Genomic DNA, 26461 nt, shown 5'->3' with positions numbered 1-26461 from the left:
CTGACACCTTCAGGCTCTTACCCTCTGTATTATTAGTATAGTCCTTCTGTATTTCAAGACTATTAGAGAGAGATAAAAACACTCGTCGCAAGCTAGCGTAGTTAGAAACAAATATAACCCAAACCTCAAACCCTAAGTATAGTCCTTCTGTATTTCAAGACTATTAGAGAGAGATAAAAACACTCGTCGCAAGCTAGCGTAGTTAGAAACAAATATAACCCAAACCTCAAACCCTAATCGCTAGCACCCTAACTCAGGCTCGAGGAATCGCTGCAACCTCGATTCTAGCACGTAGGTAGCTCATAACACACGCTATACCTAACCTACAGCACACACTACACCTACCCTATAACACACACTACACCTACCCTACGGCACACACGACACCTACCCTACGGCACACACTTCACCTACCCTAAGTAACTCACACTTCACCTACCCTGTGATACACACTCTATCTACCCTATAGTACACACTCTACCGACCCTGCGACTCACACTCTACCTACCCTTTGGTACACACTCTACCTACCCTATGGTACGCACTCTACCTACCCTGCGACTCACACTACACCTACCCTGTGGTACACACTCTACCTACCCTGTGGTACATACTCTGCCTACCCTATGGTACACACTCTACCTACCCTGCGACTCACACTACACCTACCCTTTGGTACACACTTTACCTACCCTTTGGCACACACTCTACCTACCCTTTGGTACACACTACGCCTACCCTCTGATACACACTTTACTTACCCTTTGGTACACACTCCACTTACCCTGTATTATCTCCTTCTGTCTTAGTACTCTACCTTCTGTACCCCTGACACCTTCAGGCTCTTACCCTCTGTATTATTAGTATAGTCCTTCTATATTTCAAGACTATTAGAGAGAGATAAAAACACTCGTCGCAAGCTAGCGTAGTTAGAAACAAATATAACCCAAACCTCAAACCCTCTTACTCTTAGCTTATACTTTCCTATAGAACTTAATAACTATAGTATCTCTCGAGGATTAGTTATAACTATAGCTAGCTTCTCTTTCTTCTTTTTCTTTCTTTTCAACTACTTATAGACCTTTTTACTAAGCTTATCTACCTTAATATATTTAAAGCTAATTACCTTTACCTCGCGGCTTTAATGCCTTATTAATAATAAGTATTAATTCGCTTATAATTTCAACTCTTTTATAAAGTAATTAATTTAGCAGATTACTAAGAAATATACTTTTTCTAAACACTTTACCTACCCTTAGGTATATACTCTACTTACCTTGTATTATTTCCTTCTGTCTTAGTACTCTATCTTCTGTACCTCTAATACTCTCAGGCTCTTACCCCCTGTATTATTAATATAGTCCTTCTGTATTTCAAGACTGTTAGAGAGAGATAAAAGCACTCGTCGTAAGCTAGCGTAGTTAGAAACAAATATAACCCAAACCTCAAACCCTTCTCTAGTATTTCCTTTGTCTCATAGTCAACGATTCTTCAATATTCGGCACAGATTGACACATGGATCGACTGATTGATTTCTTGATGCCGATAAAAACTCGTACTTTCGCGCTCAACTACCAGGTGAATGATCCATTCATCCAACAATAATTGAGCGCATTTCACTCTAGTCGTATCCTCGGATTCGGAACAAGACTCCTTTCCTTCCGGATGTGGCATCGTGTGGTCCTTGCGTTGTGCTATTCCTGGTTTCTTTGTTTATACGTATTAACTCACGTGCTTTTCAATCGTTCATTCCTCCCAACCTCGAAAGTGAAAACAGAAAACTGAATGTAAAGCTCTCTTACATATCGGGAAGGGCAGAAAGAAACACCCTTCCTCAGAACCCCCAGTTTGCGAGAAAGAAGAACAGGAAGCCAGCCCCGCCTTTCAATCTGCGTGTGGGAAACCAAACCTCGCTTCCTACTCTGGCCATCCCTTCAATTGTATCTCGAATTTACGAAAGACCTGTCGGCAAGAAGCAAAGAAAGAGAGGGGAATCTTCGTAAATCTGTGGATAGCAGGGAACAACTAAGCATTGCGCGCACGTCTGGTGTGTAGACTGGGGGGGCTACTCTGACTGATACATGATTTGTAGCCGCATTGCACTTTGCACTGCAGGTGAATTTTCGAACCGAGAAAAAGTATACAGTCCTACTAATCCAACGCCTTCCTATTGACGCGTGATCTCTTGGATTGACTTTTATTTATTCACGACTAACTTGACTTGGAAAAGGTTCCGTCCGCTTCCTCTTAGTTTTGAAGGCACTCGAATTGTCATTCATAAGACACGAACCTGTGCCAACGAACGATACCCCAGCCATTCAGTATATCAGCACGAGCTCTTTATCCTCCCTCTTCCAGCTGGAATCATGTCTCGACGAGATCCTCGCCCATCCTCAGATTTACTTGAAGCTCGAGGTCCCAGTCCAGCTTCTGGTACGACTTCAGGTGCCACTGTAGCTGTGCAGCCTGCCTTAGTCCAACATCTCGCCGATGCTACTAATCTTGGCCCTGACGATCTTGCGGCCTTACAGTTACAACTTGAAGAAATGGAACAATCCCTGAAGGCTCGTGGGACGGAGGAGAAGAAGGTCAGTTTCTCCGCACTTCTTTCTTGTCCTTTCATCACCACTACCTTCTTCTTCGGACTTAAGATTGTCTTCACTGACTTCTATCCTCCGCCAGAAACAAACCTCTCCGAATTGTTCCACTCGAACAAAGACACAAGCCCATGAGAATAAAAGGAAGGCCAACATTACACGCCAAGTTAGGGAATCTTATACTCTTATAGCCCAAGATTTCATAAAGTTTCAAAATATTCCGCCATCAGCTCACGCCAGCAGGAGATCCCAGTCCGATGGGTTTATTCCACCTACCGCCCCTTCACAATATCGTCAACGATCCTGTGGGCTTGAAAAGTTACAACATGTCCCCGCGGTTCTTCGCTTCATTGTGAAGACATTCTTCTTTCTACTCCCTTACATTATCTTGATCTACTTACTTGTACTTGTCCTATATTTCACCGTCTTTACCGATCGAGAAATATCTGTCAGTTCCATAGTTCTGCAAATGGCCATCTTCCCAATTACGACACCCGCCTCCTTCCTGTTATGTCCGATTCCGGGCGTGCGTCAATTGGACGCCCAAGGCTTTTCGCTTTGTCCAGGATCCAATAACACTTCCTCATTTTTCTCGTCTGATGAAACGACACCCTCCCAGAGTAACGCCGGCAGAAGAGGTGGTGAATATGATCTACCTAAGATGGAAGACTTCGAGGTCATGGACCGATTCGAGAGCCTCATCTCAACCGCCTTCTGGGAAGAATCACTCGCACACACACACGGCATCGAAGCCGTAGCCAATTACCTCCGCGCCTCGCGCTCGTCATACCAATCTCTCTATAACGCCTGGAGATGGACTCCTGATCCAACCCTTCGCGATCGGCGGGAGAACTTGCTAAAACGCCTGGTGGAAGTAGTGGCCTGTCTGAATGATGAGGCCGACGCCCTAATGGACTTCCTTGGTACGACTCGGAGTACGTGGTTGACTATTGAAACCACGCTGGGCTTTTTCCGGGTGAAAATGAAACGCCTCCTTGAATCGTTACCGTCGTCGTCACCAGAAGGATGGTGGGCGCAAGCTTGGGACTGGACGAAAGCAAGCGGCAGTAGGTACTGGAGGAGGCAGGCGGAGGGTTTGAAAGCCCAATATGTCTATTACGCCACTAGCATTATTGCCGAGATTGACCGGTTGATTGCAGACCTCGATAAGACTATCGACTTTGCTAGCGTAACGGACGAGTCCGTTGAACATGTGAGGAGCGACTTACATAACCTGCAGGCTGATAGGAAGCAGCAATGCGATGCGCAATGGGATGCGCAATCTTGGTGGGTGAAATACTGGTGGGAGAAAAAGGGAAGTGAGTGGTTGAACGAGGAGAGGATAGTCAGCAATTTGGTTGACGGTCATACGGATATGATTGCCTCGTTGAGTAGGGTGCGAAACATGCTGAAGAACAAAAGAAATGACTGGTATGATAGTTCATTCTCCTCTTCTCCCCCATGTGCTCTCTGCTTTCCATAATCCTATTTCCTTGTTCTGCATTCCGGTTGTTTCTCTGCTAACCTCTGAACCCACTCTCAGGCAAGAATTCCAGAGAATCCTCCGACGTGGTGACATTGATTTTAGTGTCCTCAGCAATCGCTCCTCATCCTCAACATCTGCCGATTCTGAATCTTCTTTCACCTCAAGTGGTAGTAACAGTAAAGGTGAAGCGGCTCAAGGTAAAAAGCGCACCTATGGCCGAGGGAATGAGAAGGTCGCGTTCGAGCGACATTTCAAGCTTGTGGATAGGGCGTGGCAAGAATATAAGCATAGGTCTAACGCTGAAATAAGAAGGAAAGGAAGGAGGGCATGGGATGATGAGGATGATGAAGTGAGGAGAGAAATCGAAGGCGGGAAAAGGATGGGGTAAAGATTCAGACCAGGATAGTTATGTAGGTTGGTGGTTGGATAGATGGATAAGTGGCTGCGTGAAGACAGTGGCTGGATGGGCGGATAGTTGAATGGACAAATCGCTACATACAGGGTAGTTCAAGCAGCAAGAGAAGCAGAAGAAAGTACGCAGTCTTCAATGAAAGTCTTGTTTGGTTTACATCTTTGATGTTCCCGTTTGTCAATCACAACAGTATCACTATCATTTCAAATGTCAGAGAAGACAACCATGCCTAGCAATAAACAAGGATATACAGTGTGAGATATAAAGAGCTTGACCCTCTGCTCTCTTTTGGCTTCTACTGTTCTCTTTTTAGGGATATAATTCAGCCTTGGGGTAAGGCTCGCTGCTGTAAAGGCTCAAGTTGGCTACTTCTTGGCAGATACAGGTACGAGACAACGATAGTAGCCCATCACAGTTGTGTGATTATCGGAATCAAGCTTACCCTTGGTAATTGCATCTCCAAGAGCTGAAACAGCAATTTGTGATCCTTCGGTACTGGAGGATGTCGGACGCGGCGACGGAGTCGTAAAAGGCGGTTGAATGAAACCTCAGACTCAGTCTTTTCAGAGGCAAGCACGCACTCGTGCAGCTGCAAGTGATCATTTGCCTTTTCTTCGCAGCATCGTAAGGTAAATATGTTATATGACGCGGTTCATAGTGCTTTCAGTATTCAATTAACGCACCTTCAAGTGGAAAGGAACCTCTCGAGAGTGCTGTATCCCGTAGCAGCTGGTAACTCACAACTCTTTACCTGCTTACAAGCGCTCCACATTTTTATTCGCATTATCTGAATGTCGTTCGTCTCGAGGGGAGCTATCTCTTGGATGGTGTCAGGTCGGCCCAGCTGGCCAGCATGAGGCGTGAGATGGGAAAATTGGTGTTTTGGAGAATTCATGGAAGACATGGCTGTACTTCCCGCTGTTCTGTGGGCTTCAAAACCCTGAATCAGTCAAAATTGGAGGTCTCAGTAACACGGGAATATTTGCAGTAAGATGTGCCAACAGGAACGAGTTTTACGCATATATAACAGTGAGGATTGATATGCAGCCCATTTCTCCGGGATGGGCCTGAAAGTTTCGAACTCACTGATGCGAAGTATGACTTCGTGGCGATTTCCAAGTCGTCCAACTTCTAACTTCTACTGGCCTGGAGAGTCTAATTGTATCACTGCTGAAAGTTAGATAACACGATAGCATGGAAACTTACACCAGTCTTTGTGAATAGAGTGGATGGATGGTCTGGCGTATAGGAAAGCTTTGGCGTGGGTCACAGGTAAAGTTTGGGATGGAGAACGCCTGATATGACGAGCATTCTGTTTCAGTAATGCAAGCAGCTGAGAAGCTCAAGCTTGATGGAATCTCTGAAGATTTTACCACGGTGAAAGGGAATGCATCCTTTTTCTTACTTCAAGAGTACTGCAAAGCACATCCACTGCTTCCTTGAGGAACATAAGTTCTCCAATCCTCTATTACTTTCTTATATCCTTTTATACCTCTGTGTCCCTTTCTATCTTTTCTCTCTAACATCTAGACTTTCACTCCCACTCATCCTACTCATCTCTCGGGTATGGCGTATATATAGGTGGTACTTCTATCCTTGGAACTGGAGAAGGCGTCACAGATTGCGTCTCTCTTCGAGCTTGGTGCTGCTGTCCGAAATGCTCCCCGTTTCCGCTCACTTGTCGATTCTCGTTCCCTATCACATGTTCATAGCCCTTGTCATAGTTTACCGGTCCGCTATAGTTCTGCTTGGGATCGTACTCTTCTTTCGCTGCTGGAAGCTGCTGCTGATATAATGGTTGAGGATCCGAAGTGGAAATTTGCAACGGGGAAGGACCATACTGGTATGTCGATGTGGCTTGCATTTGTGGATTATCCAATGGCGGGTTTCCATGCAGGCTGGGATTGTGGGCTTGCTGTCTTGAATGGCTGTACTCCACCGTTGAAGAATATTGCTGTTCATACCAAGAATTGTTCGTTCTTGGTGGTGTGCCATGTTGATATGCTGGTCCGGGACTGGCCATACGTAAGTGTGTCGTTGAATCTGTTGGGTTATTAACAATCATGAGGTGCAAAACATCCTTCTCTGATCAGCAAATTCCCACTTGAGTTTCTGGAGCGACCTTACAGAGTGCATAACTTTCTCCTTTATACTCTTCAACGTCCCCGGTTTCTTCTTCTCTTTTTCTCGCTTAGGTGTCTTCCGCATGTCATCCTTGGCATTCGATAAATAGCTCGGATCGGCGTATTTACTCGTGAATGTTGGTTTAGGGCCAACGAGCGTTGATGCAGGATTTTCTTGCGCCTAGTTTAACTCAACAAAAATATTCATCGCATACATCACCATTTGCAAGGGTGAAGATGAATCAAAAACCTACAAAAGTTGTCTGTGCTCGACGATCTTTGAAGTCAGATACAAAGTCCGCCATTTTAAAAAAGCCGTTTCGGGAAGGATCGAGCGTTTGCGGGGGAGCCGAGTCGGCAAAGACGAGAGGGCAAGAATCAGGTAATGTGAAATCTTGTTTCTGATACGAGTTCCTTCCGCTCGGTGCTTTCGGAAACAAACGTGGGTAAGGTGATGGAAACTGAGATCCATTCGACGACACATCTACATTTAACATATCTCCTGTCTGTTGAGGTTTGTAGGTCATGATTATGGCATACAGACCATGTGGTACGAACAATTTCGTGTTCATCTTGTCGAGGTATGATTGAGTTCTATACTGGATTAGACTGTCACATTTATTCTAAGTCCTGGGAGAAACAAACTGGTGATTTGACTGCGCTTGCTTCGCTACTTGAACAGCGACTGGGACAGCCATCGAGACGATCATGGGAGTGATTCCGGGAAGAAATCCTACACCGGCTCCCGCGACGTTGACGACGTGAAAATAGGGCGATGCCTGGATGCGTCGGTTAACCTGCGTGTGGTTTCCGAATCCCTTTTTGGTAACACAAGAAGAGGTCTTCTTACCTTGCTCTCCTCATTGAAGCGATCGATGAAATCCAAAAACGTCACTTCGTCAATGCCCGCCCCCATGAGTGCTGGTGCATAAGCTCGCACCCAGCCGCGCGATTTGTCCTGCGGTCTTCGCTGTGGGATGATGACAGGGAGTGGCAACTCTCGTCTTTCTCGAGATGAAAGATGTTCGTTGGGTTGTTGGTATAATAGAGCATTGTGAGAGCGAGAATAGTATCCGTACTTTGAAGTGTGGGGAGCACTTTGGGTTGAAGATGGGTGTGAGAGAGCTGTTGCCGCTTCGACGGTGAAGCCGTAGCCGGAGGAGATAAGACCCGATAGTTTGCCCATTGTGGTTGAGAAAATTCAATCAAAGGCACAAAATTGGGAAAGATGTTTTTTGACTGATTGACAGATAAATGTGAGGTTTAACATGCCGAGTTGATATAGCAAGAAGAGCAAGTCTTATGTATGTGAACGACCTTTGAATTCAGCCACAGTGGCAGCTCAGCTCAAATTGTCTCGAAATGGCTCTCAACTCGCTGACTAGAAACTAAGGGGTATTTTAGACACTCGACTGCAGACACAGGTTATTTGGGGGAGTTTTGCTTTACAACTCCCAAGTTGCAACAAAGCATGTTGGGTGGATTGCCCATGAACCGGCGCTCTGAGTCAGCGAAGCGAGCTGGTCGCCTAAATAGGAAGGGTTTGAGTTACCAACAAACACTGCCGGTATACACGTACACAGCGACAGTTATAATTTCTATCAACAAAGAAGGCTCTTTCGGCCCATCTGATGTCATTAAATGGAAGTAGAAGCAATCTAAGAAATGCTCTTCAGTCTGCAATTGAATCCTCTTCTTCTGGCTACTCGTCCTTTTTACTGCTATTTTTGCTTTTGCTAATAGATGTCCTTATTCTATTACCTCCAGTCTCATGTTATTGGTAGTATAAAATTTCCTTTTCCTTATTTTACCAAGTGTAAAGGTATAAATTGGACTGAACTAACTCTGATAATGTTGAGAAGTAACCCTAAAGATTAATTAAAGTAGTGGATATGATACATAAAACAACCTGCGGAGCTAGGAGAGGAATCAAAGAGGTGCTTGTCTTAAAGGTGAGTCCTACGCCTTTTCTAGATCTGGGACGTCTTCTGTTGTTGAATTGTTGAACTAGTGTGTCCGCTTTTCCATGCAGTTGCGCCAAAGTCCTTCGATCCTCAGTATCCTGCTTTGTCCAGAAATGATTGACACTAAGAGAGACGCGCCTCAAAAGCGATCTGTCCGCCAAGAGTTCACTCATGGAGATCCTCCACCAAAGTCCTGGTGCAGAATCTCTAAAGGTGCATCCATGGGTGATTAACATCCCGCACTGCATGAAGTGATTTGCTTACGAGATCAGCCTAGTCGGACAAGACGGAACAGGTCATCATAGATGTCGCCGCAGCACCTATAGGCTTTGCAGTTTTCCGAAGTCCAAGGCCTAGGACAGTCATACGAAATCTCAAGCAGCACCTCACCTCACCTCAGTCCGGTTTTTGGGCAGGACGTGCGACGACCTGGGACAGCTACGTAGTGCAGATGGTGAAAGCCGAGTCCGCCGCCAGATCGAAAATTGTATCTTTATCTTCTCATTTGGCAACTATGACATAGCTCTTCTGAGCGTTTTAATGAATGCCAAACGAGCCGTGCTGCGAAGAACCACCTGACGTCGCGTGTGATTATCAATCAAATATCCAAAACTCTGGTCGGAGAACGGGTAGCAGCAGCTTGAGCCGCTGAGGGTGGGGGTACGGGTAACGGCAACATCGAAGGTGGGGGGCTTTGACCTTGCTCGAGGTTCCGGTGCACATCAGACAAGGACAAATTTATTGGAGGTGTGGCTAGGAAGGCATTCGTTTCTGAAAGCATAGTTGTAGCTGATGAGGCTGTGTTTGCTTTCGTGTCTGCGATATCCAAAGGCATCTTGCTTCGTGGAGGCGTAGCGAGAGGAAGATGAAGATGGAGATGGACATGGAGATGGATGTGCAGACGAAAATGTATATTTAACCATGGAAGATGCGGGTTTCTTGAAGTGCGTGTCTTTGACTCAGGCTTTGGAGGCACTTAGCTACCTGTGTAGGCAGGTTAGGTAGGCAACGAAGTAAGGTAGGTAGGTGCCAAGGAGGGAAATCTTGTCACATGACCCTCCGCGACTGAAATCAGCCGGACACAACTAGACATAACGAGACAAAACAAGACACAATAGTATTCTGTAAGATACAACAAGATGCAACAATTCACAACTAGATACAACTGGACACAACTGATAAGACTCGTTGAGTGTATCCCTTTGGGCAACTCGGCACATATCAGAAGCGGCTGTTAAGCGAAAGTATTTGAAATTCAATGTCCTGCTCAACTTACTACGACTTCTAGGATAACACATCATGGCCAAGGCTAGGTTGGCTGGTCTTAGACCTCAACGGCGCATTCGATTGATTCATTAATCAATCAGTCAGCCAGCCAGCCAGTCAGCTAGTCAATCAATATTCTTTGCTTTGAGCACATCATCAATCAAGTCAGCAGCCAAATCAGCAGCAAAGTGTCCAACGGCAAGCAGCAGCTTGAAATCAAGCAAGCCCTACGATTGCCTAAGTGAGTAATGAGACAGTCTCGGTAGTCCACTAGCTAAGTGCCGGTTTTGTTCACGGGGCAGATGATTACCCAGCCACGAAACACATTCCAACGAAGAGACATGTCGATCATCATCAAAAATCAAGCCCATTCAAATAGTTACCATTTCTCTTGCCATTCTTATCTTGACCTTTTTAATTCCACTCCTGAGCATTCATTCTACCAGAGTTACTCGCATCCCAAACAAAAAATGATTGGGTTCTCTCCTAAAAGCACTTACGCGCAAAGCCTATCACCTGGATCGTTACAAATAATAATAACGGTGAGATTCTTAAATTTGGCTTCCATGGTTAAACTAACAAGCTAGGTGGTATGCATTCTGTCGATTCTCCTTCCCCGCGGCCTCATCAGACTGAGCTCCGGCGCAATTATCCTCAGCTTGTTCCTTTACACCATCAACTTCACTACCGACCCATCACGAGGGTCGTATCTCGCAGGTGTGTCTTGCGCAGGATTAACCCTACGTTGGATTGATCTGGTAGGGATTCATGTACCGGAAAGGGACTTCTGGGAAAAGGGTAGCAACAAAAAAGATTCGCCAAAGACTTCCTTTGAGCGGTTGAAGTGGTTCATCTACCTTTGGAATAGTCAAAGGTTCGACATTCATTGCTTGAAAGGCCAAGCGCTGACAGGTTTCTAGGGGAGTGGGATGGAATATTGAACCGGACTGTCTTCCGGCAGCTCACAGGCCACATTGCACGCGATCTATGTTTGTCAAGGACAGTCTGCTCGCTGCTTTCAAGGCCTACCTTGGCTTTGACGTCACACAAGCTATTCTGCAAACGTATCATGCAACAGAAAAAAACTTGTTCTTTGAGATGTCACTTCCGAAACAAATATTTATTGCTTGGGCGGCCGCATTTAAACTTTTCTATAGCATCGCCCTCCTCTATGCCATCGGGAGTGGGTTAGCTGTTGTAGTGGGAGCTTATCAGCCGGTAGATTGGCCTCCAATATTCGGCTCTTTTAAGAAAGATGCGTGGAGTATCAGGAAGATGTGGGGTTCTTGTTGGCATCAATTAATGCGCCGGCCGTGTGCCGAGGGGGGTAAAGTCGTAAAAAGCTATTGTGGGTTTCGGACTGGAAGCTTTACAAGTAGGTACTCTCAGATCTGGGTCGGATTTGCTGTAAGCGCCGCGATACACCATGCCGGAGCAATCGTAAGCATGTTGGATAATAGTCGGTGGCAAGTGTTTTACTTTTGCATCCAGCCAATGGGTATTATGATCTAAGATGGGGTCATGGGAATCGCTCGACGTTGTGGTGTTCAAAAGACGGGTAAGTTCCCTTTTTCATCTTCCATCCAAGGATCTGAAGCTGACTTTCAAGCATGGACGAAAATACTCGGGCATGTCTGGGTCATGGTCTGGTTCTCGTGGAGTTTGAGATACATTGTTGCTTGTCAACCAAAGTCATGGGTTGAAAACTCCGCTGTACCTAGTCTTATAGGCGTGCTGTTTCCATGGCTCGCATAAGATGTGTATTACACAATGTGTGTCTCGCAGACTCAAAGCATGGAAATTGAAATGCCTTGGTAAATCCAGTTCGGCGTCTTCTGATCCATATATTCTAGAGACGTGTGAGTGTCTGGATATAGGAGAGTCTGGATTCCGTCCTGTTCTTATATGAAAGATACATTTCTAGAGGATTTTATATTCTTATTGACTTACACTAGATGAACCTGGATTGATCTTTGAAATCAAAGCAAATAAACAAAGATCAACGGTTTTCTTTTCAAACTCGATTCCGAAACAAACAAAATCTGACCGGCTCGCTTAATATTTCCCCCCAGCAGAGATACAAATTCCTAGAATCATCACTCTTGCGTGCGTGCTTGCTACATAGCTTACCAAGCGACACGTCCAGGATTAGTCGACGTTAGTATATGGTCAAACGGAAAAGATAGGGGAAAAGGTAGAGGTTTAGGTTGCCCTTCGTTAGCTGTTACGCTGATATACGACTGTGATGTTGCGGAGAATCTTCTGGATCTGATAGCTTGGACATTTGAGGTAATAGAAAGAATAAAGACGGGGCGGCTATTATTGGGCCTATTGTGATGATCGGCCTGCAGTTTTCATTCCTGAAGACTTATCCTTCTGTGTCTTATACTTAGGATTCAGGAGCTAGACCGGGGCTTTACAAGGGCAGACACAGGCGTAAACAGCAGTTGGTTTGGGAATATTCAGTTACTCTAGATATAGGCATGGATCGGTATAACCCCACTTGCAGGTTGAAACACACTGAAGACAGAGAATAAACAGAAGCCTTCTATGCTTCCCTGTTGACAAAGATCGCCTACCACTGCAATTAGTAGTAGATGCTCAGGAGAAAAATTGCCCTAGGGCTCATATTCTGGATCTGCTAATGCTTCCATCTTCAAGACCTTGTCCTCTTCTGCCTTGAATCTCTTCTCATCCCGCTCTAGCAATTTCTCCTCAGGCGTGAGTTCCCTCGGGCGCTTCTGTTTCCAAGTCTTTTTGATCTTAACACCCATATTGCTGTCGATCAACGCTATCTGGGCCTCTGCGGCCTGTAAGTATTCGCACATCTTGCTCCCTGTTATCACAATCTCTTCCTCTGGTGCCTGCTTCTCGTTGAATATGGTGTTGGGCGCGAAGTCTCGCAGAGGAATTCGGAGGTCGCATGTAGGAGAAGAGATTGCATTGCCATTGCCATCGCGGAACATCTGTAGAAATCAGCTTCTTATTGTAAAGAATGTAGTAGGGTATATACCTGGCCATTAATAGTCTGCCTGGCAACTAAAGTATCTATTCCCTCAACATCTACAACAGCAGGCTCCCACACTGAAAGCGTCGCCATGCCTGCATTATCCCCTCTATACTCAATGTCAATTCCCACTACGACTTGAATGTTCGCATCGGAGCCTAGGATATATTCATCTGCCAGGTGTGGTAGATCTCTCTTCTTCTGGCTATGCGACACTTCGATAATCACGCTGGGAAACTGTGCCTTTAAGTGCTTGAACTGCGCATCCGGGTCATGTCGTCCATAGTCTGGGTCAGAGCTTTTAAATGTAGTAGATGCACGCGACTCAATCTGCCGAGCGAATGATGCGGAGGGTCCGCGAATAGCCTCCAGTTGATCTTGGATCTCTTTCACGATCCTCGCAATGAACTCCTCGTGTCTATCTCCGGGCATTCGAAGTACGAGTCGTTTAGAGGAAGGGAAGTAGTCGAGTCTGCAGCGAACAACCAAATGTCAGAGTTCAGACACTGTCTGACCGTCTGGCTGTCTATCTGTCCACGGGGCACATACCGTAATTTGTCTTCAGCAAATCCTGCGAGCTCCTTATCTCGTTCTAGCCGCTGCTCGAGATCAGAAAACTCCGCGGCGTCTAACTTATACACCGGCCACAATGTCGGCACTCTCGTTTGTCCTGTCCTCTTCAGGCAGCGAATATCTTCGAGAGCGCGGAGCACCGCCGAGCTCGAGCTCGATTTCTCTTCTGAAAGCGGCGGCGTTGGGGGGCTGGCGATGAAGCTCCCTGTGGGTGTGGTGTGGGTGTGGAGTAGGACTTTGCCAGAGACAGTCATGTTATTTCTGATGATATTGATATGGCTCATGGAGATGGGGGAGGAGACGATGATTCGTTTGCTGTTATCGTTGTGATGAAGGTGAAGGTGATGATGGTGATGGTTGATGTTGAGGCTGGTCAAGGGAGGCGCGGCGCGTGCGCAACGTGGCAGAGGTCCGGCATTAGAATGGACCCCCCCCATCTTACGTCACCCCACTCCTTGCCCTAGCTTCGCGTAATTCAGGGGAAACGTAAACATTGGATGCCAGCCAGTGTCTGTGGGATTGAAGTAAGACAAGCTGTCGCTCTCTTCAGTCAGGCTTCAAAGCTGCGATGTATCCGTCATTTGCCTCAGGGTCCACCACCATCACAGTCGACTCGGATTCCATTCGCACCCAAGCTCCTGCCCTTCGCAGTGTAATGATACGCAGCCGATTGGTAACAATTTCCTGAAAGGCTAGGCTCTACCACTCTCATCAACCCGATCAACCACCACATTAATTTATTCTATTGGTAGCTTACAACATAAGCACTTTCTAATTGTCATAATAGGCCAGACTCGCCCAGTTATGTGTTGATTCCATTTTTAGTAAAGGGCGGCCTCGCATGATGTTGGTGTCAGCCCAGAAGCTCCAAGTTTCAAGCACAGGACATCTCAAAAGCGCGTCTGGCCTGTGATCTCTCCAAGACCTTACCCGTCGACTCCTAGGGAAGAGATTGCCGTAACTGATGTTACGTATTTCGTTGAGTTCTTTTCGGGTTCTCTCGCTGACAGTTGACAGTTCGTGGTATCTCATCTTCGACGCGTTTTAACCCCAACATTAATTTCCTACTTCTTCAACGCCATAGCTATTTCACGAGTAGCGATTGAGGCTACCTTTTGCTTGTTCTAGGATTTTCAAGTCAATTTCAATGGCTATTCCATTAACTGCCATCCGGAATACCTTTTTACAGGGCTCAAAAATAGCGCATGTGCCCTGCGGTACAGCTGGCTGCTAAGTCTTTAGCGCCTGGCTTCAGCGTTGTGCCCTGTAAGCGTGTATTTCTGGCGGTTAGGGGATGGCGGTTCTTACTCTCCACTTATTTCAGGGTGTTTCTCTTTCCTTTCGCATCCTTGCATCTTACTTGTTATTTCCTTTACTACACGGGCAAGGCCGAAGCAGCATTATCCGAATATTCAAAGTATCAGATGGACAAGCAGGGTATCATAGAATAATTGAGATTGCAGATCTGCCACAAGGAAGCAAGGCTATTTGATTTTCGGGATGCAATGTCTTTCTTCTCCTCTACTTTTGTAATTTTCTCACTTGAAAGGAGAAATGCACAACATCGATTCCTGTCTACCTGTAGCTGTACCAGCAGCGACATTTTCCCCCTCAATATATCTCTTAAGCATGGTCGCCAGCCATTAAGATGTTGTTTTATGCGATTATTGAAACAGCTGGAAGCAAAATTATCCCAGCCCTAAAGTCCGCTCAAGCAATAATCATTCGTCGTTGACCTTGACAGCTCCTCACAGATCCCACAGGAATAGTAACTAGCTTTAGTCGTCCACAGTGTAAACCAACAGACGGCTACTTAGCAGTTCCACCACTAGTATTCGAACCGCTATCTTCAGCAGCATCATTCGTCTTGACATTATAGCCAGCCGCGGCAGCTTCATGTGCGGTCATCAACTTTAGTTTCATTCCAGGAGGGAGTGTGGCTTGTAGGTCCCGTTCGATGTCGCCGAAGGACTTGTGATTCGTAGTAATCCCGCCAGCGTCTCGTCCTGCCTTGAACGCACGATCTATCTCGGCGACAGATAGATTCTCCATGGGAACTCCCCCAGTAGCCTCATGCATGGCGCGCTCCATTCGGATGATCTTACAGACAGCCTTATGGTATGCCCAATTCTTAGCCTGGCACTCCTTCGAGCAATACCTGATGGCTGAGTTAGCTCTGAAAATGATGAGACGAACGAACTACGTACGAAATGCTCCTGCATCCTGCACAGAGCTTCAAGTTTCCTCTTGTTGTACCACATGTTCGGCAGCCTTCAGGACCAGCGTTCTTCAACTCGACCTGAGGTGGAATCAATGAAGTAATTACCTCCTGAAGAATCCTTCGAGCTTTGCCATCGCATATGCCTGCAGTGACACAAACGGGGGCTTGGAGATCGCGGATGGACGGTTCACAGCCCGATTGAGGAGAAAGGAAGGAGATATAGCAGCCGACAGTCGATGTGGCAGGTCTTGGGCAGATAGTGCATTTAAATTGGCGGGTAAGTAGCATATCCTTGGTGTGGGAAACACCTAGAGCATGGACGAATCGGGAAAGGGTATCTCTGTAGTCGGATTCAATGTGGTCGCCAGTACCGGGGACTTGGCCGCACAATACCGCAGGAGCTTGTTCGGTGAAGGTGAAACTGGATACGGCGCCTTCAACGTCGAGAAGTCTTGGGTCGCCGAGCCAGACATGATATTTGATGGGGATAGTTGGAAGAGCCATATCTGGTGAACGAGAAGGCTGCGTCGAATGGCGTTTCTCTCGGATGAGACTATCCGGGGTTATGTGGATCACAAAAGAGGTGACAAAGACCTGTCCTGTTTGACAAAGGAAGCACGATGGAGGTGGAGCTGATAGTGAAGGTGGAGGTGGAGGTGAAGGTGAGGGTAGAAAAAGAGGTAGAGGTGAAGTGAAGGTTCTGAACTGAAATTTGAGGCGAACTTGAGAGAAGAAGGGGGAAGGGAGAGACGAAGGGCAGACAGAAGAAGAGGAGAGTAAGGCGCTAGGGATTAAAGGTACCGTGACTCCTGTCTCGGCTACCTATCTAGGTAGGTACCTTAGGAGAGCTCAAAGTAGAAGGCACGTTTGCCCCGACCGTGGGAGGGGTACTTTATTGATACGATACCTTTGAAACTGCTAAGAAAATCAATTCACCATTGACTGACCGTTATAAAGTCTAATATCGCCACCCGAATTGCTGTTGGGGTCATTTTTGAGGTAGAGGTGAGGGAAATGGCCGGCCAGAAATGGTCGCTTCTCGTATAGAATCATTTTTGTTGCATCGTGATTGTCGCAAAAACATGAATTACTAAAGTCGAGCTACGAGCCAAAGGAAAAGTAATAAGCATAGAGCAAACAGTCAGAATTTTAGAGTTTTCAAGGTCGATAATTTGAAAACTCGCTGCATGCGAGGTACCTCAAAAGCTTTCGATGAATATCGAGAGAGACGGAGAGAGCGGATTCACGTGTACGCTCTGGGGAAGACCTCCGGAGCCTGCACCGGTTTATTACTTTTGCTTAACCTATTTCCTGACCGCATATTTCTTTCGGCAGAGCTCTCTTTGTCACTTTGAACGACTCTGTTGAAGGTCTTCTCGATACAATCCTGGTTTATTATTTTTTCCCTGGTAGTTCTTCTCCCAACTTTGATTAGTATCGTGAGAAACATCGTCGGTATCGTCGTTATAAGACGTTTTAAAAGTGTTAGTTGTCGTACTTCTCCGCCTATAGCTCGACTTCTGGTTTGCTATCATGGCAATCTCTGCGCGAAGTTCTTGTTCGCCCCGGACAAGACTATCGAATAGGACGTTGGAGTCAATAGAGATATGGTCAGATTCATTGGATCTTGGAAGCTGAGTGCAGATCGTGAGGTCGTCATAAGTAAAGAACACGTCATGGAACACAGCTTGAGAGAAATGGCTAGTGGGATTCAGTGATGTTCGCATAAGAAAAGAAATACGGAGTTGATTAACCTTGGCGTCAAGTACCTTTTGTACTGTCACACTTTGTCGTCTGCTGTTCTTGGGCTTCCAAATTGAGATGGTAGCAAGCTTGGAGTGTGGATCGTGGGGAGGTGTTTCGTCTATCATATCCAATATCAATGCCAACCACAGTCTTGATTCTGCCACTACTCCCAAGGATGTGATCATGCGCCACATCGTCTAGGCTGTTGGAATTTGGAGAAGGTAGAATGAAAGTTTTAGTGGCACAGATAGTTAGTGTCGCATGATTGCTTCAAATGAGACAGTTGTGACTCTCACCTTCTATAGGCAGAAATACGACAAAGATTTCTCGGGAAATGCTCCCTGCAACTTTTGGCGAGGGCGATGGATTGATACGCGACAGATTGATACACGACCAGGGTGAGATTTCTGGCCGTTCCCAAGAGATTATGCCCAGTTAAAAATTGAGTTTGTACTCAGGCAATATATCTAGTGGTTGGGCCGACTAAGAAGTTCTCGAAGATGGAGAATAGAGATCTTGTCGAAAAATCTATGGGGAAAATGAAGAGGACAATCTTTGAGAACTTGAGTGGTGCCATGGTAGGATATTCTGTGTAGTGGTGGCTTGTGACAGATCTTCTTGACTTAAAGCTGCCAAATACTGAACACTTGATTACATGCTATGAAAACGATTCTTGGCGGGGAAGTTCAGGCGAGACGCGAGAAGAGATTAACGTTGGTGGAGCTTGCCGATGTCTGGGAAATGAATAGCCAGCTCACAATCAATTCAGAGTAATTTCCTTATCGTCCCGAGTGTTCGTTTTCTCCCTGTGAGCAGACATACATTGGAGTCGAAAACAGAATCGAACATTATGTCCATACGAAGCGTATGTTTACAATCAATATTTACTTTCGGCTATTGTACCTTGGCGGATTTAGTCGGGTTTAAGACTCGCCCCGCAAGAGCATTCACATGTCTCAACGTCACCATTTTAATTAAATGTCAGACGCGCATATTCATATAATAGAGCGAAGTGATCTTTTGTTTTCCAGTGATATTTCCTAATTATTTTACAACTTCCATTCGGTCCAGACAAATCGATCAGTATGTCGACCTCTAAAATCACTGTCCTCGTGACAGGCGGCAACAACGGCATCGGCCTTGCTGCATGCCAACTTTTCGCTACCCAACCCAATTACCACACTATCATGGCTAGTCGTTCTATTGACAAGGGACAAAAAGCACTCGCATCAATCCAGTCTTCAAATCCGGTTGGTTCGATCTCTCTAGTTCAGCTGGACATCACCTCGGACTCCTCTATCGCCGCAGCCGTGGAAGAAGTCAAGTCCAAACACGGACACTTAGATGTACTGATCAACAACGCCGGAATTTGCCCCATGGACTTCTCTCGAACTGTTCTCCGCGATGCTCTTGAAACAAATGCCATCTCACCCTCAGTGGTAACAGAAGCTTTCGCACCGCTCCTCCTGAAATCCAGCAGCCCTCGCATCATCTATGTTACTTCCGCCCTGGGATCAATCCACAATCGTGAAGATCCCAAGAACAACGCTTACAATGAAGCGTACAAAGCGTATCGAATCAGTAAAGCTGCGTTGAATATGGTTGTGGCGTGTGACGCTTGGGAGTATCGGGACAAGGCAAAGGTGTTTGCATTTTGTCCTGGATATGTGATCAGTGATTTGGCAGGGCAAAGGGAAGCAAAAGAGAAGGCTGGATTTGCAAAGAGTCCTGAGGGAAGTGCGAGGGGGTTATTTGCTATTGCGTCCGGGAAACGGGATGAGGAGAATGGGCTGTTTTTACATGATGAGAAGGCTGGGGAGGTGTATCCTTGGTGAAGAAAACAATCGGACTAGATGGAGTGTTCCATTGGGGCAGGAATCAATCTTGATCACTTACGGGCTATGGTGGTGCTTGTGGAGTAGCAAATCAAAGTTTAGGGCGCGTGAGGATCTGAATTTGAATGCTAATATTCCCAGAGTTAAGTTTCCGGGAGCTGGGGAGTATATGTTATGCAAACTCACCTTGAAGGGGAAAATCCAAAAGTTGCAGTGTGTGGTGCTATAATTCAAAGTGACAGTACCTCACAAGTATAAGTCCTTCTAAGAATAGACTAAGTAGTTGGATGAGCTCAGGCTGCGGACGTGCTTGATATTAGTTGTGCGAACTTAAACCTTGAACGTACTATTAGAAATATGGGGATTGTATGCGTAGACTTAGTACTGTAGGCCGTACTACTGAGTACGCTACTCCTTTATATAGGAGATTCTCTCTCTCTGTAGTAGCTCCTTATGCAACTGTAATTCTGACACGTACAGATATTCTGCCCTGGTATGTTTATCTTATTCCGCGTTTCTAATTAGAAATAACTGAGATTATAAAGCTTACCTTACAGCTTACTTGGAGTAATTCAAAGTCACCTATTTGCATGGACGATTTCAGAGACTCATCGAATGTTGCAGGTGAGACTTACCTACTACCAAATACAGCTGCCATGATCACGTGCACGTGGGTTCGTGTGGTTTGGGCGATGCTTGCACTCGCTCCTCCATCTCCGTTCAAGCCAGTTACAACAGCCCACCACGAACCACGAACCACGAACTGCCTGCCCTGCCTCGAGCCTTTGGAAATAGCTCTCAGGCCTCGAATTCCCTTCGAATCGCCCTCTTTTGCTACACACATTTTATGCAACGCGGAACCTGTCGGATCGAACTTGTTGGCAGATCCCAAGATCAATCAACATCACATTCTGCCAGTATGGCACGTCTGCGGGGGGCTACAACAGAAGAAATATGACAACATTCAACTTGGCACAAATTTCAAGAAGCTCCTATATATGTATGTCCGCCGGAAAAGATATGGTCATGGGCCCGAAGGTCTCCAAAGGGACCTTGTTGCAATAGGACATCGACATCGACCAGTTCCAGGGGCTCTGTTTGGACCTCGCAGAGATCCCAGAGTATTCTAGGCTCACGAGCCATTCTCAATTGTCCTAGTATATCTCAAATCTTGAGCTCGAGGAATGCGCCTTAAGGAAATGGAACTTTTGTAGAGCCTATGGAGTTCTACAGCTATCCATTCTCGGAGTCCTGCCCTCCCTCACCTCGCATACAATTCTGCCTCGAGTCTTCTACCAGTGTACGAAAACCAACAACTTGGATTCCTTTTGCAATATCAGCTCTCCACTTTGTAGTTCTGGGTCAATATGTTTCGCTGGTACTGTGGCAACCAAAAAGGTTCTGCTTGACAATCAAGGGCTTGCATTTGTGCCGCAGCCGAAAAATTGGAATAACTCCTATACTTGGGCACAAGGCTTGTCCATTCACTGCAGATAAGTATCTTTACAACCCAAGAAGCCCCAAGAAGGCGTTATCAGGGGTCATTGGGCACGATATTGATAAGGCCCAAGGGCCATGGATAATGCCCACTTTTGGGACGTGGTAAGGTTCTATGTACTTATGCTTGATGGCAACTGCAACTTAGGATTCTTCGCACAGCCACTTGAAATTCCCCACGGAGAACACGGGTTTTGCTTCAACGTTATGGCTTCGAAAAGGCTGCCTATCATGAGCGCTGCAAGGTACAGCAGGACGCATGAAATTGACATGCTGACTTTCTTCCATGGCGAGTAGTACCCCATTTTCGCGAATTCCTTCCCAAAGTGGTACTTTGCGTTGGGGCTGATAGACAGGCATGTTGGTAGTGCCCCGAGCCTTGGGCAAATCAAGCTCACCAGAGCCTAGAGCACCCCTTGGAATGTGAGGAGATCTAGTCCCGCGGCCAACGTGCTCCAAGGCGACGGACAGTCTGTTCAAGTATCAGCTCATGGAGTGGTCCTAAAGCTATGTCAGTATTAGCTTCTTCCCAGTGAGAGCGTCTATGCCAGTGGCTAGTCCCCTTCGCGTAGCGTGCTCTTCCACGGTCTCGAAGCTCAAAATACCCTTGGCAATTGATCAGATGTCCATCAATTGCATGCAAATGTTGCATCCACTTTGTTACACTCTTAAAAGTTTTCGGGCGACTTAGATCGTTGATTTTAGTGCAATGATTCTGCCATCTTATTGCTCAATCCACGGCGCCTTTTGCCCTTAGTGAGGGGCTGGAATGGCGTTGTCGTGTGCTGCGGGGTAAAATTCCATGCTGTACTCTTGTTTTCCTGCACGGAGGTATGTCTCAACGCACGCCATTCTGCATCCTATCTCATCACACCCATCATGTCCCAGTGTTTGCCCTGTCTTAGCGTCGATAAGATGAGATACTATCGGCCTTCCCGTAATCCTAGATCTCATTCATCGCTCGATTGGGGTAAAAAGTACCGTATCTTGCATTCGGGGTTTTCTGATTGGGCATGCAGCTCATCTGGCCAATCAATTCGGACCCCGGGTGGATGCGCCAAGTGCTGCAAAGTGAGGGCGCGCTACTTAGATCTGCGCGAGCATGAAGCTATAAGTTTGGGGAACTCCCCGTCCAGGGATCCGGTATTGCTCCTGCGGTTTCACTGGTTTGGTCTGTCTAGATACAATCATGGAGTTCAATAAGAGAGATCCTGTTCTTTCGGAATACAAGGGCGAAGATCCTTCGTATCAACGATCTTCCTCTAGTGAAGGGGACATTGAGACTGTCGGTAATCTTCATCGATCACTCAGCAATCGTCAGGTTCAAGTAAGTTCTTCGCTAGTTTCTTGAATCTGTTTCAGACAATCATGGAATCTTCTGCCAACCATGGCTGTGTTATCACTACCAAAAAAGTACTGATGACCAGTAGTGGATTGCTATCGGTGGTTCAATCGGAACAGCCCTCTTCGTCAGTATCGCATGGGGACTAACAGCTGGTGGGCCCGGCTCACTCTTCATTGCATTCCTCTTCTACAGCTGTGTCATTGGTTCCATCAATAGCGGCATCGCAGAAATGACGGTCTTTATGCCCGTCTCTGGCTCCTTCCTTCGATTCGCAGGTGTCTGGGTCGACGAAGCATTCGGGTTCATGGCTGGTTGGAATTTCTTCCTATATGAAGCTATCCTCATTCCGTTTGAGATCTCAGCACTCTGCCTCGTACTGCAATTTTGGAGGGACGATATACCTGTTTGGGCGGTCTGCCTTGGCTGCATTGTTCTCTATGGTCTCATCAACGCTTTCGCCGTCGGCTGGTATGGTGAAGCTGAGTTCTGGCTATCCTCTGGAAAGGTTATCTTGATCTTAATCCTGTTCTCCTTCACATTCATCACCATGGTCGGTGGTAATCCTCAACACGATGCCTATGGATTCAGATATTGGAAAACGCCTGGAGCCTTCGCGGAATCGGTCACGACAGGCTCGCTGGGCAAGTTCCAAGGTTTCCTGGGATCATTGTGGGTTGCTGCATGGACAGTTTGTGGTCCAGAATATATCGCTATGATCTCTGCCGAGGCTGTCTATCCTCGAGTCACTATCAAGCAAGCTTTCAAGACTGTGTAGGTTTGTCGCTACCACGTTCTGGTCCCCACTAATAGATACAGATACTGGCGTTTCGGTTTCTTCTTCATCCTTGGTGCCCTTTGTGTTGGTATTCTTGTTCCATATAATGACGAAACTCTCCTCAACGTTCTTGACACCCAAGGAACGACTACTGGCGCTGCTTCACCTTACATCATTGCCATGCAAAATCTTGGCGTTGGTGGACTTCCCCACCTGGTCAACGCACTACTCGTCACATCCATCTTCTCCGCAGGGAATACTTACTGCTACATGGCCACTCGCTCTCTGTACAGTCTTTCTCTTCAAGGCCAAGCACCGAAGTTCCTGCGCCGAACGTCCAAGTCTGGAATTCCATGGTTGTGCTTTGGCATCACAATGATCTTCCCGTTCCTCAGTTTCCTCCAAGTCAGCGCCAACTCAGCACAGGCTATCAAGTGGCTCATCAATTTGGTTACAGCGTCTCAAGTGTTGAACTACGTGATCATGGGAACTACATACTTGTTCTTCTTCCGCGCTCTCAAGGTCCAAGGCATTGACCGCCGGACCCTCCCTTATCGAGGTACGTGCATATTTCATCCCAACGCTTGTTTATACTCCCAACTCACAATCTAACAGGCTGGTGCCAACCCTACATCAACATCTTCGGCCTCGTTTTCGTTTCTATAATCGTCGTCGTGCAAGGCTACAGCGTCTTCCTCCCAGGTAACTGGGACGTCGGGACCTTCTTCACCTACTACACCATGATCTTTGTGTGCATCCTACTCTTCGGCTTCTGGAAGATCTTCAAGAAGACGAAATTCGTGAAGCCCGAGGAGGCGGATCTCGTGTGGGAGAAGCCAGCGATCGATGCATATGAGGCGAGTATCAATCCTCCCTTGGGGCTCTGGGAGGATATTTGGGTTACGACTTTGGATGCGTTAAGGATTAGGAAGAGGAGGAGTGAGAACCATGTTTGAGGAGTTGGCGGCTGGTATTGCGAGGTGAGTAAGATGCGACGTGTGTGTGCGTGTGTGATCATGTTCGGGATTGGACTGTATATGATGTGATGATGGATTGTGTGATCCGAAAGGCCCTTGAGCCGCTGCCTGTGCGCCTGTCTGCCCTATGCGAACTGATGGATGCGATCGCCCTACGCGAGATGCTAATGTCGTCCTATGCGCGTTGATGATCAAATGAAAGATACAGAGCATACATGTCTCTGCCAAAGCAACACCTGCTACTCTCCCTTTTTTGGATCTGAGTATCTGAAGAACCGCTAATACCAACGTTAAAATCTCGTCAGGTAGGTGGAGAGTCGTGCATCTTGCTGCGGTATTCAGCATCTGACATGGGCTTTTCAATGCTCCAATCCGTATCATAGGAATAAGTCTCATAGAGGATCTGGCGCATTTTGCTGTGGACAAGCTCATGAGAAAAATAGTGCCGAATAAAGCATTACGGAGGGAAAGAAAATAAAGAGAACTACTTGATGTAGTTTTATCAACTTTCTCAACACTGGTTGTCACTTAATCTAAATTATCGGGACAAGAAAGTGCAAAGCATGGATCGAATTCGCAGACATAGGAGGATATATGTTAAGTCTTTCACCAATTCAAGTCCCGCTACAGCGTTTTACCCCATCATTCTTTATGAATTCTCAGCAACATGTGCGAGATCGGTCGACAAAGGTTGGATGAAGCTTTACGAGCTTGGAGCATTCTTACAGCCACGGCGGTCCAAGAGAACAAGAAAACCCCGGTCCTGCAACACAACAAAAGCCAAGTACATCCAAGAACGAAGAGCGGGTCAAACATACTGTAAGAAAGTGGAGTATAAGAGTTGATTAATCCTTGGATGTCAGTATTTACGCAAGGCTGATGGTGCACTGTTGTTGAACGAGCCTCGGCCGGCCAGCCAGCCTCGGCGTCGGGCCAAATTTTTGGCCGGTTCACTAGATATCAAGAGACAATATCCCGACTCCAGATACTTAAGCACCGACAGATAGCCTCTGGAAAGTAGTGCAGCGTGTCAAATTTCACCCCCTACGGTCTTCGATCTGATTGTGGGAGTTCAAGAAGCTTTGGGGATGTCTGCGAACCTGCGAATTCCAGATGGGAGAAAGACTCCCACGACCACTCTTCGACAATGACCCGCTCCGATTCCTCCACCCACAAACTCCACGACCTTCAATGCCTCGCAGAAGTGATATATACACTGGATATGGGATGGTATACATAGCTGAATAGTGATCGTCAGGAGGGGTGAAGCCTGGCGCCGCGTGAGCATGAACCTTGGCCAGGTGGAAGCAGACTGCTGGAGGGCGACGCGACTCCGAAAAGACATGTATCGCGACAACGACAATTGAGTGCGGATATAATCCCGTCCCAGTCTATCGAGTTATACATCGGGATATCCCCCCTGGGACTTCTTCGGGATCTGCGCATTTTACTTGGAACGGGACAATGACGGGGAGTAGTCCGTGATAGGGACAGAGGTGGTCTACTTTGTTCGCAGAACTCAATAACCAATCTAGGAATATTGTTCCGCACGATGAACAGAAGTGCGAGATCTTTCGATTATGTGTAGATGGGGAGAGGGTCACATTTGAAGGCGGACGGTGGCTTGGAGGAGAGGCCGCGATATCGACCGCGTGATAGGCCTTCCAAGAACTCACATCGACGTAGGGAATCAGGAAGCGCTTTCGCAGAGAAATACACTCGCCGAGGCGTTGTATATCCAGTCTACCGATACGTACAAGATCTGATTGCGGTCAGCATGATCTGCTTCCTTTTTGAACCTCGTCCAGGACGTAAGTGCATGACTGTTACACCAGCGATCTATGCGATTCATATTGACAGGCCGGACCACTATGATCAACTCGCAAAAAATTCCAAGGAGGGTATCAACTTGTTATTGAGGAAGACTCCATACAGGTCTGGCTGACCATTAACAATAACACGAAAAAAAACTAAAAAAACTTCGCGGATGAGGGACCTGGCTGCGAGATGTTCAGGGGAGAAAGTCAGGCGGATTCGCACTGCCGACCATTGCATGTCAACATGTGAACCGCATAATCAAATTTCGGAAAATCTCGATAAACCCTACTGCCCAGCGGCACAGCCAGCCCATGTGGAAAGTTCCGTTGATAAGAGGAAGTATTACAGACACGTCGAAGATTGCTCAAAAGGATTTGACATGTGTAACGCAGAGTTCCGTGATCATACAGATAATAACCAAACAGGAAAATGCGCCGAAAAGTTGAAAGTATGGTTCTTCGGTACTTACAGCCGCTCCCCTCATCAACATCGACGTCGAACACAACCCTTTCACCACCTGCAGCGGTGAGCTAGTCGGACCCGAGGCGCTTCTGTGCTTCCACTTGCTTTCGGCGATATGCATAACCTTTGCTACTACTAACTGATTGGTTTCTTCGCGAAAGGCAAGGAAATAATGCCAAGCTAGAAATCACCAACAGTGGCCTAGCACATGTCACCGATGTCACCACTGTCACAACTGTCTTACCCAGGATGGCGTGGTAAGTTTGTTATTCACAGCGCCGCATTCTCTGCACCAATGTTTGTTTTTCACCTTCATTCCCGTCTATCGTTCCATTTTCCTGCGTTCACACTGATCAC

At 46.7% G+C, this 26461-nt stretch overlaps 7 protein-coding genes across 7 annotated transcripts; 4 read left to right on the top strand and 3 right to left on the bottom strand.

Annotated features, from left to right (window-relative positions):
* The first annotated feature begins 1901 nt into the window (after positions 1-1901).
* ONS95_004648 (uncharacterized protein) lies at positions 1902-4647 on the top strand. The gene is made up of 4 exons (XM_058498016.1): positions 1902-2138; positions 2231-2588; positions 2683-4028; positions 4141-4647. Exons 2-4 carry the CDS (start codon positions 2367-2369, stop codon positions 4469-4471), a joined length of 1899 nt encoding a protein of 632 aa, XP_058352747.1. The 5' UTR covers positions 1902-2138; positions 2231-2366; the 3' UTR covers positions 4472-4647.
* A 1397-nt stretch (positions 4648-6044) lies between these two features.
* On the bottom strand, positions 6045-7804 carry ONS95_004647 (uncharacterized protein; the record flags this gene model as incomplete). The annotated part of the gene is made up of 5 exons (XM_058498015.1): positions 6045-6575; positions 6623-6799; positions 6873-7212; positions 7264-7397; positions 7469-7804. 5 exons carry the CDS (start codon positions 7802-7804, stop codon positions 6045-6047), a joined length of 1518 nt encoding a protein of 505 aa, XP_058352746.1.
* A 2071-nt stretch (positions 7805-9875) lies between these two features.
* Positions 9876-11475, top strand: ONS95_004646 (uncharacterized protein). The gene is made up of 5 exons (XM_058498014.1): positions 9876-10089; positions 10151-10390; positions 10436-10722; positions 10769-11406; positions 11458-11475. The coding sequence occupies exons 2-4, from the start codon at positions 10151-10153 to the stop codon at positions 11358-11360; spliced, it is 1119 nt and encodes a 372-aa protein (XP_058352745.1). The 5' UTR covers positions 9876-10089; the 3' UTR covers positions 11361-11406; positions 11458-11475.
* A 718-nt stretch (positions 11476-12193) lies between these two features.
* Positions 12194-13808, bottom strand: ONS95_004645 (uncharacterized protein). Its single transcript, XM_058498013.1, has 3 exons — positions 13405-13808; positions 12862-13327; positions 12194-12814 (listed from the first exon to the last, which is right to left on the bottom strand). Exons 1-3 carry the CDS (start codon positions 13710-13712, stop codon positions 12467-12469), a joined length of 1122 nt encoding a protein of 373 aa, XP_058352744.1. The 5' UTR covers positions 13713-13808; the 3' UTR covers positions 12194-12466.
* Positions 13809-15237: 1429 nt separating this feature from the next.
* On the bottom strand, positions 15238-16153 carry ONS95_004644 (uncharacterized protein; the record flags this gene model as incomplete). Its single annotated transcript, XM_058498012.1, has 2 exons — positions 15238-15586; positions 15636-16153. The coding sequence occupies 2 exons, from the start codon at positions 16151-16153 to the stop codon at positions 15238-15240; spliced, it is 867 nt and encodes a 288-aa protein (XP_058352743.1).
* Positions 16154-18480: 2327 nt separating this feature from the next.
* ONS95_004643 (uncharacterized protein) lies at positions 18481-19230 on the top strand (the record flags this gene model as incomplete). The annotated part of the gene is made up of 1 exon (XM_058498011.1): positions 18481-19230. One exon carries the CDS (start codon positions 18481-18483, stop codon positions 19228-19230), a length of 750 nt encoding a protein of 249 aa, XP_058352742.1.
* A 2686-nt stretch (positions 19231-21916) lies between these two features.
* Positions 21917-23803, top strand: ONS95_004642 (uncharacterized protein; the record flags this gene model as incomplete). The annotated part of the gene is made up of 4 exons (XM_058498010.1): positions 21917-22054; positions 22158-22843; positions 22889-23406; positions 23463-23803. 4 exons carry the CDS (start codon positions 21917-21919, stop codon positions 23801-23803), a joined length of 1683 nt encoding a protein of 560 aa, XP_058352741.1.
* Between the last annotated feature and the right edge of the window lie 2658 nt (positions 23804-26461).

Source organism: Cadophora gregata, assembly GCF_030347475.1.
Source record: "Cadophora gregata isolate MNR1 chromosome Unknown scaffold_14, whole genome shotgun sequence".
NCBI lineage: Eukaryota > Fungi > Ascomycota > Leotiomycetes > Helotiales > Ploettnerulaceae > Cadophora > Cadophora gregata.
Note: the sequence above shows the minus strand (reverse complement) of the source record. Positions and strands in the feature narration are given on the sequence as shown.

What these genes read in the sequence shown, in the direction of transcription:
- ONS95_004648 (XM_058498016.1), top strand. Translation starts at nt 2,367, where the DNA reads ATGTCTCGACGAGATCCTCGCCCATCCTCAGATTTACTTGAAGCTCGA. An exon ending in GTGGGACGGAGGAGAAGAAG is followed by an intron (nt 2,589 to 2,682) that starts GTCAGTTTCTCC and finishes ATCCTCCGCCAG; the next exon opens with AAACAAACCTCTCCGAATTG. An exon ending in AAGAACAAAAGAAATGACTG is followed by an intron (nt 4,029 to 4,140) that starts GTATGATAGTTC and finishes ACCCACTCTCAG; the next exon opens with GCAAGAATTCCAGAGAATCC.
- ONS95_004646 (XM_058498014.1), top strand. Translation starts at nt 10,151, where the DNA reads ATGATTACCCAGCCACGAAACACATTCCAACGAAGAGACATGTCGATC. An exon ending in CGTTACAAATAATAATAACG is followed by an intron (nt 10,391 to 10,435) that starts GTGAGATTCTTA and finishes CTAACAAGCTAG; the next exon opens with GTGGTATGCATTCTGTCGAT. An exon ending in TACCTTTGGAATAGTCAAAG is followed by an intron (nt 10,723 to 10,768) that starts GTTCGACATTCA and finishes ACAGGTTTCTAG; the next exon opens with GGGAGTGGGATGGAATATTG.
- ONS95_004645 (XM_058498013.1), bottom strand. Translation starts at nt 13,712, where the DNA reads ATGAGCCATATCAATATCATCAGAAATAACATGACTGTCTCTGGCAAA. An exon ending in TTTGCTGAAGACAAATTACG is followed by an intron (nt 13,328 to 13,404) that starts GTATGTGCCCCG and finishes TGTTCGCTGCAG; the next exon opens with ACTCGACTACTTCCCTTCCT. An exon ending in GGCAGACTATTAATGGCCAG is followed by an intron (nt 12,815 to 12,861) that starts GTATATACCCTA and finishes TGATTTCTACAG; the next exon opens with ATGTTCCGCGATGGCAATGG.